Source organism: Jaculus jaculus, chromosome 7 (genome assembly GCF_020740685.1).
Source record: "Jaculus jaculus isolate mJacJac1 chromosome 7, mJacJac1.mat.Y.cur, whole genome shotgun sequence".
Taxonomy (NCBI): Eukaryota; Metazoa; Chordata; class Mammalia; order Rodentia; family Dipodidae; genus Jaculus; species Jaculus jaculus.
In genome coordinates this window covers 13,386,738-13,406,649 of record NC_059108.1, presented here as the reverse complement: position 1 = coordinate 13,406,649, position 19,912 = coordinate 13,386,738, and the positions used below count along the sequence as shown (strand labels likewise).

General features: G+C 43.7%; 1 protein-coding gene across 1 annotated transcript in view; it reads right to left on the bottom strand.

Annotated features, from left to right (window-relative positions):
• The window catches only part of B3glct (beta 3-glucosyltransferase), a 124,196-nt gene that overhangs the window by 3,890 nt on the left and 100,394 nt on the right, over positions 1 to 19,912 (bottom strand). Inside the window, exons 13-14 of the mRNA XM_045155247.1 lie at positions 9,458 to 9,577; positions 4,299 to 4,443 (exon numbers count right to left, since the gene is read on the bottom strand). Of these exons, the coding sequence (XP_045011182.1) occupies positions 4,299 to 4,443; positions 9,458 to 9,577 (265 nt within the window). The remainder of the gene's footprint in view (positions 1 to 4,298; positions 4,444 to 9,457; positions 9,578 to 19,912) is intronic.

Here is a 19,912-nt window from a genome sequence, read left to right as displayed (position 1 = left end):
CAACTTTTCCTCTGTGAATAATACACATTCCAGAACTGAGTGATGCCCTGCATCTTAGCGACCCCAGCCACGTGTGGAGAGTCTACACAAGCCTCACAGCGCACTGGCCGCTTCTAATACATGAGGCCATGGCAGTGAATTAGACAATGCCAGGTAAGAGAAACATGCCCACAGAGGCATCTGTTAATCCTGAGGAGTCTTCACAGCCTCCGCTAATAGCATCTCTGGGTCCAACATGGCCGAAAGGAAATCCCAAGCATTGGGCTTAAGGAGCTGATAGGGTGGACGGCTGTGACCAGAAAAGAAATGAGTGAACTCTATCAATGACAAGAGTTAGGCAAAATTAAAAAGCTCATCTCCAAAGATTACAGCACATTGAAACACAGCAACAAATGGAGATTAAAACCTGCATTTATGTACATAGTGAATTTTTTTCATTCTTTTCCCCCCTTCCCCCCAGCTTCAGATCTGCTGGGCTCCTAGTTTCCACCTTCAGAAAGCTTTCTACCGTGAGTCTCCTGCAAATCCCTGCCCATTCGCTTCACCTTCTTTTCCCAGGACTCCTGTTAGATGTATGTTGGAACACTTCATGTTGTATCATCTCCCTGAGGCTCTGTTCACTTTTTATCTTCTGTCTTTTTCAACTACTTCCTTTTTTCTATTATCTATCTTCAAATTCACGGATTTTTTTTTTTTTTTTTTACTTCTGCCATCTCATTTATACTGTAAACTCATATAAATTCTTACCCTGAGTTATTGGATTTTTAAACTGTATTTTTTTATTTGGTTCTTTTTCAGTTTCTATTTTTTTCTAACAAGAATCCCTATTCATTTATTCATTTATTGCTGGCATATTTTACTCCACTGAACGGTTTCTTTTACTTCTGCAATGATGTTCTGTGTGTGGTGTGTGGGCAGACGTGTGCGCCGTGTGCACACATGTGTGAGGGCCAGAGGAAAATGGTCTGCATCCTGATCCATTGCTCCTCTATCTGGCTCCTAGACGTGAAGTCTCTCACTGAACTCGGATCTGCCATTTCTTTGTCACATGGGTCACAAACCCAAGGGATTATTTGGTCTTTGCTCCTCACAGAGCCGGGGTTACAGGCATGTGTGGCCATGCCCAGCTTTTTAGGTGGGTGCTGACAAATTGAGCCCCAGGCGAATCAGGGACTCTCAGAACCTCATGCTTGCGTGGTACACATTCCAACCCACTGACATGTTTCTGCAGCCCCTGTACTTAATAGTCTTACTACTGCTTTGAAAGCTTCATTTATCAAATCCAATGCCTGGCCCCATTCAGGTTCAATGTACTTCATTTTTCTTGAATATGTCTCAGGATTATATGAGGGTAATTGGTAATTTCAGAGGATGTAGTGGATCAAGTCACAAATCTGATTTGTTTTTAATGTTGTTTTTAGAAGGGAAAAAAAAAGTCATTTGCCTGGACTTCCACTGGAAGATCCTTCTCCCTGTAACGTGGAGATGGCAGGCTAGTTTTAGTTCTTCTTTATAAGCTTTGACTCATTCTGCTATAAGTTACCCCTACATCTGAGCAGCTGAGCCGCTCTCGCAGCTGTGAGGATGCACCACGAACCTCTGACGCTTGCGCGGATGTGTGAGCTGGAAAGTACATTCAAAGCTTCTGCCAGTTTTCAAATACACCTCGGCGTTGACTTTCTGACGGACTCGCTCCACGCTCCCAGGCGCACACGCACGGGTTCTCAGTGGGCCGAAAGCATGGAGCGCTTACCTCTCAGCCCTGGGGCACTGGGCACCGCACCTCTGGCTAACACGCCCTCCCCTGAGCTTGGACTGCAACCTCAGACATGGGAGGCTGCAGGTTCTTCCTGTCTGTTTCTTGTCAAGATCAACTATTTGGGCTGATATATCTGTAGGTTTTCATCCCTCCTTCTCCAAATCAAGTCCATCTCCTCTGGGAGCAAAATTTCTACTTATTCGAAGGAGGCCCGTGCCAGCAAGCGGGTGTTCTCTAGCCAAGCGGAAGGGGAAGGACACAGACAAGGATGCGAGTGGCTTTGGGCAAGACAGTCTCAGACATTACCATCCATTCAAAAGCGTAGCAGCTTTTCCAAAATAAGTGTTTCTCAATCTATTGTTAGCCTCAATTTGATTTCCAGAGTTCTGAAATGGTTACTTCGACAACTTTTGTCTATTTTGATATTTCCGTTTATGCAGAGAATTCATAGGACATCACATACTGTCATGTTCATTAGTGAAATGTGAGTTTGGAAGGGATGCAGTAGATTTAGAAGGGGACTCTAAATGTCTGTTGCAATCATGATTTACAATGCGCTGTCCTGAGAGCAGAAGGAATGTGGCCCAGGCAACGTCACCATTGAGAATGTTCCAAACAATCTACCTACGACTCATCAGAAATCTTAGGTGTTAACTCACTGCCTCACATTCCTGTTAATATGAGCAGTTATGGTGTTTTGATCTGTGTTCAAACATTGTCCGAATCATGATCTCTAAAGAAGCTTCATGCAGATACACAGTAGCGCATGTATCGGAATTCATTTGCAGCCCCTGGCATGCCCATTCTCTCTTTCTCTGGGTCTTTTTTTTCTCTCTATTGCTCTCTGCTTGCAAATAATTAAATAAAAATACTTTTTAATAAAAATAAAAGAGGCTTAAGAATTACAGTGTAGTCCCAGTTGGGAGGAAAGGTCTTAAACATGTTTTAAGACTTCAGAAAGGTTTGAAGTTTACTATGGGAATTAAAGAGATCAAATTTTGAAACGTGGGAAACAACACAAGTAAATTTTTTTTTAATTACCTTCAAAGGATCTCACTTAGAGATGAGACTATTTTCCTTCTCTCTTTCCTCCTTGTCATTGAATTTACTAATGTGTCTTGCCTAAGAGAAAAGGGCTACTATTAAAAAATCCAAGATGTGTTAAACTAACCTTGATAAATTACTTCCCTTACACAGCAACAGTTTTAATTTTGTTTCTGTTTCCAGGAATGAAACATCATGAGGGAGACAGGGGAGGGAATGGCGCAGAATCATTGCTTTTCTAAGTTTCACAGGACAACATAAAGGCTTCAGAGTCAGACTTCTCGAAGCCTGACGGGGACATGCCTTCTCACTGGTACCTAGAAAGAGGCTTCCCCCATATTTCCTTTTATTAAAGCTCCATTTCTATCCCCCTCCCCCGCCATACACACCATTTCACAGACAGAGAGAGGGATTGCATCTCTGCTGGCAATGCAAACATTTTCTTTGCCTTGTTCACGTTTTCTACGGTGCTGCTTTTGTTGTGCTGTTTTCTAAATTGCTGCATGAGCATTTGCAATAGATTGACAAAAAAAAAGCATGGAGATTTTTTTCAGTGTAATGGAGGTAACAAATATTAAATCAACTTAAATAACTTAAGTATTTGTATTAAAATTTCAAAAAAATCAAACTTATCAAAGGGGCACATATATTAGATGGGTGTAGGCTGACAGTTTTAGTTTGTGTGTATCTGTTATTAGAACAGTCATAACTGGGTTATTAAAATGTTAGTGAAATCAATGGATTCCTTTTTCCAACCCCAAAATGCACAGATGAATGCTATCATCCACAGTAAACACAGACATCCTCCATGTTCCCTTTTCTGGAACCTGACAAAGATATTCAGATGCTACTCTGAAATTGAATGGCTGTCAGCCACCCAGTTTAATATAACAAAAACAGTAAAACCCAACAAATAAAAGCAGTCATGAAGGATAAAACTGAGAACTGTATAAAATTACACACAGCTGATGGCCAGTACAATGTACACATAGTTAAGCACATGTATCAATGTATATGTATGTCCCAGTGTAAAAATGAGGGGGCGCAACATATAATGTCCCATCCCACATGCAAAGTCCTAATGGCCCAACACCATTTGGTATCTGACATGCTCTTGCTTCATCTGAATAAAGCACATTGAGGATATAAATTTTGTTAAGAATATCCTCCTAGGGGATAGAGAGATGGCTTAGCTGTTAAGGCGCTTGCCTGCGAAGCCTAAGGACCCCGGTTCGATTCTCCAGGTCTTATGTAAGCCAGATGCACATGGTGGCGCATGTGTCTGGAGTTCGTTTGCAGTGGCTGGAGGCCCTGGTGCACCCATTCTCCCCCCCTCTCCCATCTCCCTCTGTCTCTAATAAATAAGTCAAAATAAAATAAAGTAAAAAGAATGTCTTCCTAGAGCTTAGCAACACGGTTCTTAAGATTATTTCCAAAGTGCGAGAGCAGAAGGCAGTAAGACCCCCAATGAGGAGAAACTCCCCGCTTCTCTCACCTGATGGAAGAGTGGGCTGTGGGTCACCGGGACGCCCAGGCCACTGAAGCACATCCCCAAGACCATGTCGTCGGGGGCGTCATTGCTGTAGCAGCGGCACTTGCTGGCGAGCAGTCTCTGGATGGCCTCCCTGCTGAAGACCATGCTGTGGGGAGAATCGGGGAGGAGGTCAGTGCAGTCCCGTGGGTCCCCTGAAGCTGAGGGCAGAAGGAAGGTTCCGGGGCACCTTGCTGAGAAAGGTGAAAATGTTGCCTTCAGTCAGCTTCCAGGTGATGCTCTACAGAGGACGGTTTTGTGCTTTCCAGGAAGCAAAACTACTTCTAGGAGCTCTTTACCAACTTAGCAGATAATGTTAGATGCATCTCTTATTTTTAAAAAGTTCTGTGTGATATTCTTTTTTAATTTTTTTAAAATATACTAAATATATTTTATTTATTTATTTGAGAGAGAGAGAGAGAGAATGGGCACAGCAAGGCCTTCAGCCTCTGCAAACAAACTCCAGATGCACGCACCACTTTGTGAGTCTGCTTACGTAGGAGAATTAAACCTGGAGAATTAAACTGGGATCCTTTGGCTTTGCAGGCCTTAACTGCCAAACCATCTCTCCAGCACCCCCACACAACCCCATCTGATATTCTTGTTCTAATGTAACATTTGGAAAATTAGAATTGTCCTTTAGTTTCAAATTTTTCAATGAGTTTAATAACATAAATCCATCAAAATTCTCATGAGGTGGACGAGTTCAGTTCTAGTATTACGTAACTTACACACGTGTGTCACGACTGACAAGGAGATAAGATATGCTTGGAAAAGCCATCATTTTACATTTGATGCACATCTACCGAAGTTATCTTAAGGTGATAAAAGACAGAGGGGGAGGGAAAGGAAAACGGAACAACCATGACTTGTCTGGAATAATGGCATGACAACATTTGACCTGGCATGTGGTTGGCTGTGGTGGAATCCCGGCCCATTCTAGTCTTTCCAGGCCTCTCTCCTCGTCGTTGTAGGAAATTAAAAAACAAACCAACCAACCTTTAAACCACATTTCTCACCCTCCCTTGGCAGCTGAGGACATTTCATCTGGTCATGAGGAGCCCAAGTCTAGGGGAGGTTGCTGCTGGACCCGGGCACCTCAACAGCAGAGGCAGGAGGGGCCACCGCACACTGGGAGTGCCCAAGCTCCCGTCCCTGGCCTGGCTCCCATGAAGCATGGTGACCGCAGCATGCCCAAAGCTGATGCGGCCTGGCAAAGGGAGCCTGAGAACAAGGGTCTGCAACAGCGCTTTGCAAAAAACTCGTGGACTGGAGCGCCACCGGAAAACTAGAGAAAGGTCCCACAGCGAAGCAGTTGACATGTATTCTGCATGACCCCGTACACACATGGCGTGCATGTATGTGTGTGTAAAGAAAACAGAATCACTTCACAAAACAATACTTATGGCATGTGATACCCTCTCATACTTTCTATGACATCATCCTCTTCTGCTCTGTATCTCAGTTGCTTAAGAAGCTGGTTGTAGTGCATGAGTGGGTCCTGACAAGCTACCACTGCTGACTTGTGACTTTAAAAACACGTGTTGGGGGCTAGAGAGATGGCTTAGCGGTTAAGCGCTTGCCTGTGAAGCCTATGGGCCCCGGTTCGAGGCTCAATTCCCCGGGACCCATGTTAGCCAGATGCACAAGGGGGTGCATGCGTTTGGAGTTCATTTGCAGTGGGTGGAGGCCCTGGCGCATCCATTTTCTCTATCTGCCTCTTTCTCTCTCTGTCATTCTCAAATAAATAAAAATAAACCAAAAAAAAAAAACCCCACATGTTGGTTCTAAACCAGATTATTGGAAAAATCCTACGGTGATACCACATAAGGTACTCAACATTATGTCTGTCCCTTTGAACAAAGATTGACAGAAGGGGCTAGCTCATGAAGAATGTTTCTAGGTCCCTGTAAAGGCACTTTTTTGAAATTTATTTATTTATTTGCAAGTAGAGACAGACAGAAAGAGAGAGGGAGAGAGAGTATGGACATGCCAGGGCCTCCAGCCACTACAAACGAACTCCAGATGCATGTGCCAGCCACCCTGTGCACCTGGCTTTACGTAGGTACTGGGGAATGGAACCCGGGCCCAGACTTTGCAGGCAAGTGCGGAGCCATTTCTCCAGCCCCTTTAAAGGCACTTTTAGAACCCGAGTGACACATGGGTTGGGTAGGTATGCATGCATGTATTTGATGAGAGCTAATACGTGGGCTTTAGGGAACACAAACTATATCCATAGCACAGCAGGTTTCTTCTGCAGGGCGCCAAGGGTCACCTCGGGGTGCTGGTGTACTGGTGATAACGCATGGCTGTGCGGAGGCCAAAGGCTCAGCGTTCATGCATTTGTTTGTTCACTTGTCCACTGTGCCTGGAAAACAATGAGTCCCAGCGAGACAAAGGGAGCTGGAATGAGAAGCAGACACAGGTGCTGTCTGCAGTCATTCGTCATTTAAGTGGAAAATAGGAAAGTAAACAGGCAATTAAGTGATAACGTTGTGCATAATAAACTGCGCAAGTACATTAGGGCGGCTCTGAATGCAGAGGGGAGGGCTGGGCTGGGCTGCGGGCTCGCAGGAGCGGAACATGACAGTCATCTCCAGTTGTAAGGAAAGGGGCGCTGTGGGGACTGCAGCATTTGCCTGTGAGCTCTGGCGGGGAAGGGGCAGTGTGGGCATTTCTGTGTGCATGCCCAGAGCCTGGCATACGCGAGGAAGAGGCCAGGTAAATGGTGAGCCAGCCTGAGCTACAGGAGGCAATGCTGAGCAGGTATCCCTTACCTGCTCAGTGAAAGTGAGTGTTCACAAGACCTCAAGTGTCAGTTTCCAATAAGAGCTGAATCCAAGAAGCAAAACAGACATGGCGGCTTACTGTGCTGAGATTTAAAAAGGCACTTCTTTGTTTAAAGCATGAATCACAAAATACATAAACCCATACACAGGTAATAGTGGACACTCCTAACTCAATCTACGCCACACCCTGAGCCTGAGTTGACACTAACACCCCAAAATTAACGCACCACTGTAAGGCTGCAACTAGCCTGAACTTGTTTCTAATGAAGAGTTCGACAGGGCTCGACAAAGGCCTCTGCCCCCCACCCTCGGCCCCCGGCCCTGGCACCGTGGAACCAGGATCAGCGCTCCTGCTCAGGGTTGACGAGCACTCCCACAGAGCCCCCCCCACAGCCATGCGTTATCACCAGTACACCAGCACCCCAAGGTGACCCTTGGCACCCTGCAGAAGAACCCTGCCGTGCTATGGATATAGTTTGTGTTCCCCAAAGCCCACGTATTAGCTCTCATCAAATACATGCGTGCATACCTACATACGTGGGTGTGACGGGGGGCGGGGGAGCTTTGTGTGTGTCTGTAGCCATTCTTGCCCCTGAAACGCTCTTGCTTTCTGTCTCAACATGCTTTCTCCCTTCTGCTGTGACGCCACCCTCTGTGTTGTGAGGTAGCAAGAAAGCTCTCACCATAAACCTGTGGCCTATTTTTGGACTTCCGAAACTGTGAGCTGGATAGGCCTCTGTACTTTTAAGTCACCCAGCCTTGAGTGTTTTGTCATAGTGAGAGAAAAAAAAATGGACTAGGACAGAGCCATTTTGATCTAAGGTATTATAACGTAGAAATATAAGGCCCGAGCCCTCCAGAAGTCTATAATCACTGGATTGAGTGCTGCTTGGTTAAATACTGAACATTCAACAGACATCTATTGAATGAATGTAAGTGGCTGCAGTGATTGACAATAACTTAGCATTCTCCTTAAAACCACCAATGGTAAAAACTGCAGTGCTATTGTGCTACAAAGGGCGGAAGTACTACAGGTGGTGCTGCTGAGGGGAAACCACCTAGCTACTCACTTAACCACAAAACTCAAATAAAAATCTTTCCCCAGAAGAGATTAGGCAGGTGTTCCATTTAAAAAGATTGATTTTAGCTGCTATTTAAAAACTTATAAATCCTTCACAAATATTACTTAACTGCTTAAGTCTAAGCTCCTATACTATTTTTTTTCCCAAATGTGACTTATCAAGCACCAGATCATTGTAAAGTCTAATGGTTTATTTTCTAAAAATTAAAATCTATAGGCATTTTTTTTTTTTCATTTAAGCAATCACAATTAGTTGTCTGCCTAGAGACGATCATCATTACTGGGCTATTCCTACCAAGTACTTTGACAAGTACCTTACAGTGTCTCTTCAGGGATAAATTATTCCCTTTACTTACTAATGTGTGTGTGAGCATGTACAATGCGTGTGAGAGTGTGCAGGCACATGTATATGCGTGTGCGCAGAGGTCAATGTCAGGCGTCACCAGCAGTTTCTCCACCTTATCTTTTCAGACAGGTTGTCTCGCTGAACCTGGAGCTCTCGGATCCAGCTAGATGAGCTGGCTGGTAAGCCCCAGGTTCCCTGGCTCTGCCCTCTCAGTGCTGGGATTACAGGAGCCCTACCACACCCAGCTTCTATGTGGGTGCTAGGGACCCAAGCTCAGGTCCTCATGCTTGTACCACAAGCATTTTATAGGTGAACAATCTCCCTAGCCCCCGCCCCCAGGGGATAAAATTTTTTATTGTTGGCTATTTTCATAGACCTCAAATATACTGCTTGATTTCCTACTGCAGTAACAGCTACCGTTTAAAAGAGAACAGATCCCGGCAGACCCACCTCTGCTGTGTGGAAAGGGAAATTTAGTAATCCAACTGACTAAACTAGTTACCTAACTCTCTATATCCTTGTACTTCACATTCATGGATTTAACTAACCACAGATCAAAACTATGTCTTAGGGGAATGGACCTATTTTTTTGTTATTCCTTAAACAACATAAGGTAAAAGCTATTTCCAGCTGCACATGGTGGCATATATCTATGATCCCATCATTTTGGAAGCAGAAACAGAAAGATCATGAGTTCAAAGTCAGTCTGGGCTACAAAGTGAGAACTTCCATCTCAGAAAAAAATATTCCATAGCATTTATACTGTAATAAGAAGTAATCTAGGGATGATTTCAAGTATGCATGTTACATGCAAAATGACTGCATCGTGTGAAGGACTTGGGCACCCATGGGGGCTGTCTGTCCCTATCCTTTAGGAATACAAAAGCAAGGGATGACTTGCTCTTACCCTCCTCCTCCTGTGATGTAGCTGTAGCCACCAGTGCCCAGGCCGTAGCCGTAGCGCTCTCCCAGGAACACCGGTTCTCCAGAGTCATAGCAGCTGAGCAAGTGTCTGAGCCTAGAGATGCTGAGGTCCAAAAGAGACATAAACACTCATTCAGTATTCAATACTTTCACAGCCTGAACTCTATGTACATTGTATAGCACCCTGGAATCATTTAGAGGTGAAATTCAAGGAACTTATAGGAAAAAAAGCAGATTAAAAACACCAAAAAGGGCTGGAAAAATGGCTTAGTTAAGGCACTTGCCTGCAAAGCCAATGGCCAGGTTCCATTCTCCAGGGCCCATGTAAGCCAGATGCACAAGGTGGCGCATGCATCTGGAGTTCGTTTGCAGTGACTGGAGACCCAGGCACACCCTCTCTTTCCCTCTCTGTCTGCCTCTTTCTGTCTTTCTCTCAAATAAAATAAATTAAAAAATACATTGTTTTAAAAAGACCAAAACCCGTGAATGCTATACACTACTAGAAACAGAAAGGAAGTGAGAGGCTTACTCCCCTCCAGCATGAACCTGCCTTGTCAGACAAGGAAGCCTCACTTGGGAGAACAGAGCGGGAGGTGATCATACTCATGCAACTCACTTCTACCAGTCTGTTGCCAAGGCAGCATGGACCAGCGTTCACATTTTTCCCAGGTGGACTTGGGTTTTTCTTGATGTGTAAAGCGGGGCTTCGGCGCTGAAAGGGGTTTGGGAGTCCCTGTTGGGCCTGTGACTGTCAGGTGGGGGCAGCACGTTGGGGCAGGGAGGTTTTCCTAGGAACACCCAGACCACGTTGCACAATCCCTCCGGTATTTTCCTCAGTGAGGCCACCCTCATGCATGAACACCGTCTACGCGTGCATCCCCTGAAGGCCTCCGGGGTCCTATCTGTTTCTGTCACGGGTCAACAGTGGACATAGTGGACAGGGCAGGAGAGTGTCCAAGGGCCGGTCAGAACAGCGCCTGCAAGCACAGCTGGTGCAAGGACATAAATATACATGCTTTTGTGGGAAAATAAAATCTAAAAATAATTTAAAGGCTGATGCCAAGAAAGACAAGTTTTTCCCAATTGTTAAGAACATGTGCCACTTAGAAACGCTTTACAAAGGCCTCCTCTGGTTTCTTCTGATCCAGATTTCTGGGTCAACATTACCAAATCTTAGCTTCATAACACCAATTAGTGATCCCGAAAAACATTTTTCTGGGCTGGAGAGATTGCCTAGCAGTTAAAGCGCTTGCCTGTGACACCTAAGGACCCAGGTTCGATTCCCCGGTGCCCACGTAAAGCCGGATACGCAAGGTGGCACATGCGTCTGGAGCTCATCTGCAGTGACTGGAGGTGCACCCATTCTCTCTATCTGCCCCTCTCACAAGTAAATAAATAAATAAATAAAATCATTTTTTGCATGTACAACAACTTTGAGTTTAAAAAAGTTTTAAAGGTCTTTGGGGGCTGGGGAGATGACTCAGTGGGAAAACGTGCTTGCTGCATAAGCATGAGGGCCTGAGAGGGCTTGACTGAGCCCAGATTTGATTCCTCTGCATCCACATAAGCAGCCGTGCATGGCCACAAATGCCTATGCCCTTGATCCTGAGGACAGTGCAGACCGGAAAACCACTGGTGCTCCTTGGCCAGCCAGTCAGGTTCGAAGGAGACTTTGTCTCCAAGAAACAAGTGGGAGAGTGATGTGGAGGACTCGCAGCATTGTCTGGCCTCTGCGTACACGCACATGGGCCATGAGCATGCACCACACACACTATCCACACACACACGAAGCTGTGTTCAGTGGTCTAAGCTTGTGAGATGTGGGGGCTGGGCAGATGGCTTAGCAGTTGAGTGCTTGCTTGTGAAGCCTTAGGACCCTGGTTTGAGGCTCAATTCCCCTGTACCCACATAAGCCAGACGCACAAGGTGGCGCACACGTATGGAATTCGTTTGCAGTGGCTGGAGGCCCTGGTGCATCCATTTTCTCTCTCTCTCTGCATCTCTCTCTGTCTGTCTGCCACTCTCAAATAAATAAATGAAAATAAAAGAAAAGGTTTTAAAGTTTGAGTTGTGTCTGAGCCTGTGCTTTGTGAGTACCACGATTCCCCAAGGTGGACGTGTCAGGCATTTTTCTCCGTCACTAACTGTGGAATCTTTTTCACAGTGATGTTAATACTGAGCACCCCCCAATTCCCTAGACATCCTGCTATGTTTGGGGAGAGGGGTGGTAACAAGGAAATGAAGCAGGGATATATGAAGGATCACCCAGTCTATCCATGCTTATGTAGCCTACAAAAAAATCCCCCAGTAGATAACGCTGAAAGCGAAGAAAACAAATTGGATGTATGAAAAGAAAACTGTAAGTGCTGGAGCTCAGAGGGTGCACGTGCCTGTGGAGCAGGTTTGTGATCTATTTGAAGGTTTCTCGATGCACATAAAACACTACCTTGGAGCACTGCTGTCTTCAGCACGAATGTTCAATGTTCTAAGCACCTAATTTGGAATCAGTCCTCAAGAACTTGTCTGACAAATTAGTCTGCAGGGGAAGGCAAGCAAGCGAGTCCATACTGCTCACCGGCGAAGAGCATACTCTTAAAGGTCTCTAAAGCGGTAAAAAGACTGCGAAACCCCAGAGCTTTTTAGGGAAAATTTAGGTCTGATTCTTAACCTGAGAAGAAATGAAAACTGTTTTGTGTTTCTCTTCCTCTTGTACACTGACTTTAAAATTGTCAATTCAACCCACACACTTCGATTTTTAAGGTCAAACTAAATAGGATTTAACGCTGCCTCTGGGTTTCCTCTTCTTATCACGGTAAATGTTCCCAGCATCACAAAACCTCCTTCAAGCTTATAGATACAAATGGAGTCTGATAATTATCACCTACTTCATATTCACTAAAAAGAAGAAATGGGGATAAAGTGGGCAGATTCCAGCTCTAAGGAGATTTGGCTACTGATCCAGGAAAAAGAGCTTCATTTAACAATCTGTCCCCATTCTAGGCAATTCTGAGACACAGAAATGAAGAGAAACAGCACGGCACAGCTCTGAAGTGAGTGCTGACAGAGCTACATGAATGCAACTTAGAGAGCAGACAGACCTTTTTTTTTTTTTTTTTAAAGAGACAGTTTAATCAAAATAAACTAAAATCCCCATTTTTTAAATATTTGTGTGCATACATGTGTTTGTGTGCCACGGTGCCCCATACAGAGGTCAGAAGACAGCTTTCAGGCCACTCCTCTGAGGCAGGTACTTGCTCTGGAGTCTTTCTGCTATTCTCTGCACGAGCTTCCAGGAAGTTCTGTCTGCTTCCCATCTTGCCACCAGCGTCAGCATGCTAGTATGACACTTAAAAGTGCACACCACCGGGCTGGAGAGATGGCTTAGCGGTTAAGCGCTTGCCTGTGAAGCCTAAGGACCCTGGTTTGAGGCTCGATTCCCCAGGACCTACATTAGCCAGATGCACAAGGGGGCGCACGTGTCTCGAGTTCATTTGCAGTGGCTGGAGGCCCTGGCGCACCCATTCTCTCTCTCTCTATGTGCCTTTCTCTCTCTGTCTGTCACTGTCACATAAATAAATAAAAATGAACAAAAAATAAAAATTTAAAAACGTGCACACCACCATGCCAAACATGTTTTTCTCGGGAGAGGGGAGGGGAGGAGAGGTCAGTTAGGGCTTGTTACCTAAGGCCTGGAATCTGCTCAGGTACTCCAGTCTGAGTGTCAAGAGCTTTGTCCACTGACCACCTGTCCAGCCCCACTACCTGTTTTGCAATGAGCATCTCCTTAAGTCAAACAAAACTACAGCTCTTAACAGCAATCCAGGTGTTTCAGTCTCACCTATTATGGTATTTATTTGTCCGATTGTAGAAAAGTTACAAGAATAGGACAAAGAACCCCCAAATGTTCATTTCTCTACATGTACCAATTGCTAGAATTAACCCTAGTTGTGCCACTCTTTACTCTTTTTCCTTTGTAGAAACCTGGCACAAACATGTCACATGGTCATATTATCCTTGCGTTACACATAGATTGCCCTTTTCCGGAAAGACCTCAGAAAGTTGCTCACATACATAATCTGCCCCCTCGTACCGCACTGTGCCTTTCCTAAGGACAGAAAACAGGAAAAGTCAACGACTTCAGAAAATTTAACACTGACATGGGAAGTCTCTTAACAAGTCAGCCATCTTGCTGCCCTGTGGTCAGCAGAGAGAAAAGCAAGCAGACGGCCATGCTGAGACGCCACAGCCTTCACGGTGGTAAATTCAAAACTGAAACACGGGACAGTGTTTCTATCTAAGTTGATGACTTGGATTCTAATTATATGAACAGATACGATAACGTCATTTACAGCACCATCCCCTCTGGTATTGGACAGAGCTCAGGACCCCTCCCTGCTCTTCACGGTCACACAGCTTTTGGCCCCTTTCATCCAGACTCAGTTAGTTCCATACCTATGCTTTGCTATTCAAAACATCAATATTATTAAAAAAAAAAAAATCCGCACCGTGTGGCGTTTGGAATGAAGTGGCTCTCCAGACACATGTGTTTCGGATACTTGGTCCTCAGCTGGTGGCACTGGGGGAGGTGGAGCCTTGGAGCTCGGTCGCTTGGGGTGGACCTTGAGGGTTACTGGTCCAGCCCCAATGGTGTTTGCGGCTCGGCTGAGTCTCTCTTCTACCTCCCTGCTGATATGTGCTGGGAGCCAGCTTCCTGCTTGAGCCACGCTTTCCCCACTATGACAAAGCTCCCCCGCCCCCCGACCCCGGAAACTGTAAGCTGAAAGAAACCCTGTCCTCCGGTCAGCTTCTTCTGGCCAGGTGGTCTGTCCCAGCAAGAAGGAACTGCCATGAGCCCCTGCGTTCTTTCTCGGTGATCCCCGTGTCAGGTGTGTCTGATGTTTCCCGTGCAGAGCTCAAAGCTGAAACCCAGGCCATGACACCAACCACTCTACGACGTGTGGCCTACAGGACTTCCAGCCCGTCACCGTTTCGTTTTGATTCATTTTTTGAGTATCACTGCAGCGGCACGGCGATAGTTTTATCTGTAGCTCTTTAAGCAGAAAGAGCAGAGAACTACGCATGCAAACGTACACATGCTTTAGAAATCACCAGTTCTTCAAAAATCATATATTCTTTCAGACTCCTTGGATGACATTCTATTTCCATAGAACTCCCCTTGCCCTGTTCCTTTCTCTCTGACTTCTCCCCTCCACAGTTCCATGCTCCCCAAAATACTAACATGGATTCAATCCTCAAATGTACCTAAAATAATTCAGATTCACTTTACCCGTACCATTTCAAAAATTTCATCCCTTTTGCTCAATCTTGATTGAATATACATATTTATAACTGTCTTTAAAAACTATTTGCACTCATTATATTTTTCCTTCAGCATATTCATTCTTTCACTTGAAATATAACTGGGTCATATGTCTCCATTTTACCCTCATTCCTGATTTTTACCTAGCTCTAGATGTTGAGTTTTATTTTTAAATATGTGAGATGATTTAAATAAGTAAAATGATTCCATAAAGTCAAAACTAAATTATCATGATTCCACAACACCAAATCTCAGAATACACTCAAAAGAAGCCAAAGAGGATCTTTTTTTTTGTCCAATTAGCTGATATGAAAAAGGATCATAAAGAAGTATTTTTACATCCCCATTTACAGCCGTATTATCCCAAGTAAGAGCAACCTGAGTGTTCATCTACAAATGGAGAAGATATGATACATCCATTCAATGAAATATTATTCTGCATTAAAAGGAAAAGAAATTCTGCAATATGCATGACACAGGTGAACTTTAAAAACATTTATTCTCATTAGAATAAGGAACTTACAAAAAGATGTACTGTACATGATTCTATCTTCCATAAAGAGAGAGAGAACGAGCTTCAGAAATCCATAAAAAATGTGAAATGAAGTCTGGAGAGATGGCTTAGTGGTTAAAGCGCTTTCCTGCAAAGCCTAAGGACCCAGGTTGGATTCTCCAGGTCCCACGTAAGCCAGATGCACATGGCGGCACATGTATCCGGAGTTCCTTTGCAGTGACTAGAGGCCCTGGTGCATTCATTCTCACTCTGACTTCAATAAATAATAAATTAATTTTAAAAAGTGAAATCCTATCTTCTACGTACAAAGAAAATGACAGGTGACACAGAAAAGTAAGCCAAACACAGCTTGGCTGGGTAGCTCCTTGGCAGGGGGTGGCAGAAATCAAACTGTTTCCAGAAGCAAAGCCAGCAAGAGATGGACAGTCCTTCCCTCCAAACACACCCACAGCCCTCCCAAGCCTCAAATCCGGTTACAGGCATTGGTGGGACAGTGATTCCTCTGGTGGATGAGTCAGTGGAGGAGAGAAACTCCACGTTGTTAGCTCTAGGACTCAGAGGGCAGCAGCCGGGTGCCACCTTGAGAGAGAATCTATTGTTAAAAACTGAGCTACCCCAGGGCCTTGTCAGGGCGCCTCAGTGTGACCTGCAGCCGCCCCTGTGTGAGGGAAGGCCCGGAGAGGCTGGGGTAAGAAGGAAAGATGAGTCCAAGTCCCTGCCCCATGCATATGACTGGCAGTCTCCAGTGTTTTAGAACCCAGATGAAACTAGCCCAACACATCACCACGTTTTTGTCCCTTGTGATTTCCCTTTTTTTTTTCTATTTTTTTCAAGTTTTTAAAACATTTTTATGTTTTTATTCTTCTTCTTCATATATTCATCTAATTAAATTTTTTTTCTTTATTTATTTGCAAGCAGTGAGATGGAAATACAGAGAGAGAGAGAGAGAGAATAGGAACACCAGGGCCTTCAGCCGCTGCAAACAAACTCCAGATGCATGCTCCACTGTGTATTTGACTTTACATGGGTACTGGGGAATGGAACCCATGTCATTAGGCTTTGCAGGCAAGTGCTATAACCACTGAGCCATATCTCCAGACCTATTCATCTAATTTTATGTATCATTATTGGGTAATATTTTTTCTTTTCCATAGTTTGGGGTTTTTGCCCCTCTCCTTCCACATTTCCTCCTTTATCCCATTTACATTTAGTAGTATTTCAACTTTGCCTTATTGAATTTTTAAGGACTCATGGGCTTTTTTCATACCCTCCTTATTTATCTAATTTTGTTTTTGAACATTTTCATTATTAGTAAATCTCATTCCTTTACTATTTCAAAACTTACCTGTTTTATGAGAAAGAAAGAGCAAAAGGGAGGAACGAGAAAGAGAACTGGAATGCCACTGGCCACTGCAATTGCACTGTAGACACGTGCGCCACCTTGTACGCGTGTGTCACCTTGTACATCTGGCTTATATGGGCTCTGGGGAGTCAAACCTGGGTCCTTAGGTTTTGCAAGCAAGCACCTTAACTGCTAAGCCATCTCAATACCCCCAAAATAATGTTTAACTTTATAACGTTCTATAGCACTTTTGCATTTTTCAGTTTTCTGGTCATTGGTGAGGAATTAGTGTGCTGTAATCAAAGTGACTATATTTCTGCATCTTGTATAGTCTGATGTAGTTGAGGATGCAAAAGCTCATTTCTTCCTTGTTAAGTGGAGGTTCTGAAGACTGACCTTCAAGTGTAGCATGCTCCATGAGAAGACAGAGCCAAATGCAGAGATGTGTAAGCTGTTACACAAGAAGACAAATGAAACAGGACAACAGGACTCCTCCAAAGCATCATAGCTGCTCAGTTACTAATTCCAAGATTACGAAGTAAGTAAAAGAAAATATATAGATGCCTCTCCCTGAGACTACATACTGAATTCCAGGTCAGCCTGGGCTAGAGTGAAACTCTACCTTGAAAAACTAAATATATAGAGAGAGGAGTATCTCAAACATTTACTGGAAAACATGATTAATGACCTTACCCAGTATACTAATAAGCATACTCAATCCAGGACCTAGAAAGGAAAATCAACAACATTGAGAAAAATGTCACAAATGGGTAAGAAAATCAGTAACATGGATGAAAAGTCAGCAACATAGAAGAAAAACTCAGGAAGGACATTGAGATTTTTTTTTTGGAAAAAAAAAACAAAACATAGAAATGTTAGAAATGAAAAGCTCCATGACTCAAATGAAAAACAGTAGAATGCATCACCAACCAGAATAAGAATATCAAGGACTGAAGACAAAGTTGCTGGAATACTACATTCAAACAACAATAAGGAAAAAAGAAATAAATGAGAATGGCCATAATGTTCAAGAACTCTGGGTGCACACTGGAGAACCCAATGGGAAAGAAAGAGCGAGGTGACACTAAATGGGGCAAAGACTTTCTTCTAAAATTGATGGAAAATAGGCACGTTTCAAAACTGTCACCAGCTAGGATGGTTCATGACCACCAAGAAAGCATTGCAGAAGACACATACAGAGAAGGATCAAAGTTTCAATCAGGACAGCACAGCAAAGAACAAGTTTTATGGGAGGACTATGAGAACAAGGGAGACATACAAGGGAGCCCATTATGTCCAAAGAAGCTTCAAGAAAACTCAAAACTCACCGAAGAGGAAAAGCAATAGCCCAACCAATAAAGCTATAGGGATTAGGGAACAGCTCTCAGTGCGAACCTTGTGGTGATTTGATTCAGGTGTCCCCCCGGAAACTTAGGTACTCCAAATGCTAGGTTCCCCGGCTGATGGCAATTGGAAATTAAAGCCTCCTGGAGGTGGTGTATGGAAAGCTCTCCTGTTGCTATTGTCCACCTGATGTTGGCCAGGGTGTGATGTCCACCGTCTGCTCATACCATTATTTTCCCCTGCCGTCATAGAGCTTCCCCCTTGAGCCTGTAAGCCAAAATAAACCTCTTTTTTTTTTCTTTCACAAGCTGCTCTTGCTTGGGTAGTTTCTACCAGCAATGTGAACCTGACTGCAACAGACCTTAAGTGTAAATGGCCTCAACTCACCGATAGAGAAGTACAGACTGGCTAACAGGAAGTAGAATCAACTGTAAGTTGTATCTAAGAAACACACCTCACTGCTGTAGATGTCCACAGACTGAGAGCTAAAGGATAGACACCCATCTATCAAGTGAATGGAAGCTGAAAACAGCTAATGTCACTATTTTGATACAAACTAGGCAAGATAAAGGCCACTGCACAACAGTACAGGAAAGGATTCATCATGAATTGCTCAGTGCCAGTTCTGTTGCCCAAATTTCCTCGCTCTCTGGGCTGGAAGATGTTCTTCCCTTACTATATATTCCTGGTGATGGTCACAGATGCACACTATTCCTTAAGCTCACTGACACTGGAGTTTTCTACAGCAATAAGATTTCAACAAGTGCTGCATAAAAATCTTTAATGCACAATTCTCTTTACTGTTTCATAAATGTTCTTCTGAGAATTCTGGCTCCAGACTAATTTTCATGCTCATTAGTTATTTCACTATTTTGCCTAGAAGCTCAGAGGACTTTTCTTTTTAAACATAGCTATTTAATCAGCAGATAGAGAGCTTATAATTCCAGGTCAAATTCCCATGTCTGTGGGCCCTTTAAAAGTACATCATGAGGACATGGTGGTGCATGCCTTTAATCTCAGCACTTGGGAGACAGAGGTAGGAGAATCACTGTGAGTTCAAGGCCATCCTGAGTCTACATAGTGAATTTCAGGTCAGTCTGAGCTAGAGTGAGACCCTACCTCAAACCCCCCCCCCAAAAAAAAACCATAATGAATTCATTTCTAGCAACTTAAAAAATCATTTCTGTTTATTTTGAGCTTCCTCAATCAGATGTCCAATTATACATGTACTGAATATCCTGGATTCATGCATTTCAACCACTTTTTCCCCTAAACTTCCTTATCCCGTTTTCATTTTTGATAGCTTACCAATTTAATTGGTAATTTAATTTTCATCCATGATCCCTTTATTAAACTTTTATTTCAATTTTATGTTGCATATGTATGTGTGGTGTGTAGGCACACATGTGCTATATATGTGTGAAGATCAGGGGACAACCTAAGGATATCAATCCTCACCGTCTATCTAGAGACAGGATTCTCTTTTTGTTTGGTACTGAGTAAGCCAGGCTAGCTGGCCTGTAAGCTTCTGGAAATCTCCTGGTTCTGCCTCTCATCTTGTCTGTAGGCAATATTAGATAACAAATACATGTGCTACTGCAACCAGCTTTTTTTTTTTTTTTTTTTTTAACATGGATTTAGAGGATCTAAACTCCTGTTATCAGGCTTTCAGTGCCTTTAACCAGTGAGCAATCTTCCTAGGCCTAATTTTACTTTTGGTTTTATTTTTATTTTTTGCCTTAGTAACTGTTGATATGAAATTTGCCTTTTTCTGTTTCTTACGTGAGTCCACAAAATTTTAGCTTCGCTATCTTTCTTTCTTTACTATGTCCTTCTTTAAATTTTCCTTTGTTAAAAGTTTATGATCTGGCATTCAAGATTTTTTTTTTCATGTCCCTGAATATTTGCTAAGCTATAA